We start from the raw sequence: 1,291 nt of genomic DNA, 5'->3' as shown, positions 1-1,291 counted from the left end.
TTCATTTCCCTCCTCAGGACAGAAATAAAGAATTCTGATTGGTTGATTCTCTTATGCGTTGTGTATTATGCGTTATGCAGAAGTCTGTGCTCTAGCCTTTAGCTTTTTCGTATTTCGAGGATCCGTAAATATGGCACCGGTGAGTTTGCGCTTTGTCGGAAATGCTAATATTATTGGCAATTATGGTGAAATTTGTTCGGAATAATATTAAAATCGTGAAAAAGCATGTGTGATTTGTCAATTGTGCTATAACGATCTTATTTTATTTTAAGATCGGCCCGATTATGTTGGATTAGTATGTCTGACACACCGCATGATCCCGCCTGTGTTCCATACAAAAGTAACAAAAGTAATATCGTTGTGTAAAATGTCATGTTTACGAATTTTTAGGCACCGAAGAAATCGAAGGGTCCCGCGAAGAAGCAAGTCCTTCGCGGCAAAGGACAAAAGAAGAAGGTGTCCGTGAAATTCACAATTGACTGCACTCATCCTGTGGAGGATAACATCATGGATGTAGCTAATTTTGTAAGTTACATAGCATTACCTCAACATTTAATATGTATTACAATATACCTCTCCCAAGATATAAATACACTACTTAAATCCTTATTTCATATCTAAATCGTTACCACAACTTATTCGCTTGAATTCATAACCTATATGTACCAGCCTGCCACCAGCATGTAAAAATGATTTGTTGTAAATTGCGATGACTGATTAGATTTTGGTATTCTGCCACCGTTGTCAAAATTAATAATTACAAAATATTAATTTTAGGAAAAGTATTTGCACGAGAGGATCAAAGTTAACGGTAAGACAGGTAACTTTGGTAACAATGTTACTTTGGAGCGCAACAAAATGAAACTTTCCGTCAACAGTGATGTTGACTTTTCGAAGCGGTGAGTAGCATCGTGTTTCTTTTACACACAATTAAACACAAAATTGACCATCATAGATTTATGAATATTACAGTGATATTATTATTATAGTGATTATTAAGCAACGTTACTATTATAAGCTATAGAAAGAACTATATTTGCACTAATCTGGAAAACTGTGTTTTGATAGGTACCTCAAATACTTGACAAAGAAGTACTTGAAAAAGAACAAGTTACGTGATTGGCTGCGAGTGGTATCAAAAGACAAAGATACCTATGAATTACGATACTTCCAGATCAACAGCCAGGAAGATGACGATGAGGAGGATGCTGAGTAGTTTATTTTTGTTTACATTGAGCTTCAGATGTATTTGTAAATAAGTTACTAATAAACAAAATCCACCATTTTCATA

The 1,291-nt window shown here is 34.9% G+C and overlaps 1 protein-coding gene across 1 annotated transcript; it reads left to right on the top strand.

The window, feature by feature from the left end:
* Positions 1-1,291, top strand: LOC105180974 (60S ribosomal protein L22). The gene is made up of 4 exons (XM_011137384.2): positions 1-139; positions 391-525; positions 778-899; positions 1,069-1,291. Exons 1-4 carry the CDS (start codon positions 68-70, stop codon positions 1,214-1,216), a joined length of 477 nt encoding a protein of 158 aa, XP_011135686.1. The 5' UTR covers positions 1-67; the 3' UTR covers positions 1,217-1,291.

Source organism: Harpegnathos saltator, unplaced genomic scaffold (assembly GCF_003227715.2).
Source record: "Harpegnathos saltator strain DR-91 unplaced genomic scaffold, Hsal_v8.6 scaffold111, whole genome shotgun sequence".
In the NCBI taxonomy this organism is placed as follows: domain Eukaryota; kingdom Metazoa; phylum Arthropoda; class Insecta; order Hymenoptera; family Formicidae; genus Harpegnathos; species Harpegnathos saltator.
The sequence above is the reverse complement of the archived record's forward strand: the minus strand, read 5'-3'. Positions and strand labels throughout refer to the sequence as shown.

Excerpts from the sequence above, each read along its gene's own strand:
- LOC105180974 (XM_011137384.2), top strand. The coding sequence starts at position 68 with ATGCGTTATGCAGAAGTCTGTGCTCTAGCCTTTAGCTTTTTCGTATTT. Across the intron at positions 526-777 it reads TCATGGATGTAGCTAATTTT|GAAAAGTATTTGCACGAGAG; the intron begins GTAAGTTACATA and ends TATTAATTTTAG. Across the intron at positions 900-1,068 it reads GATGTTGACTTTTCGAAGCG|GTACCTCAAATACTTGACAA; the intron begins GTGAGTAGCATC and ends GTGTTTTGATAG.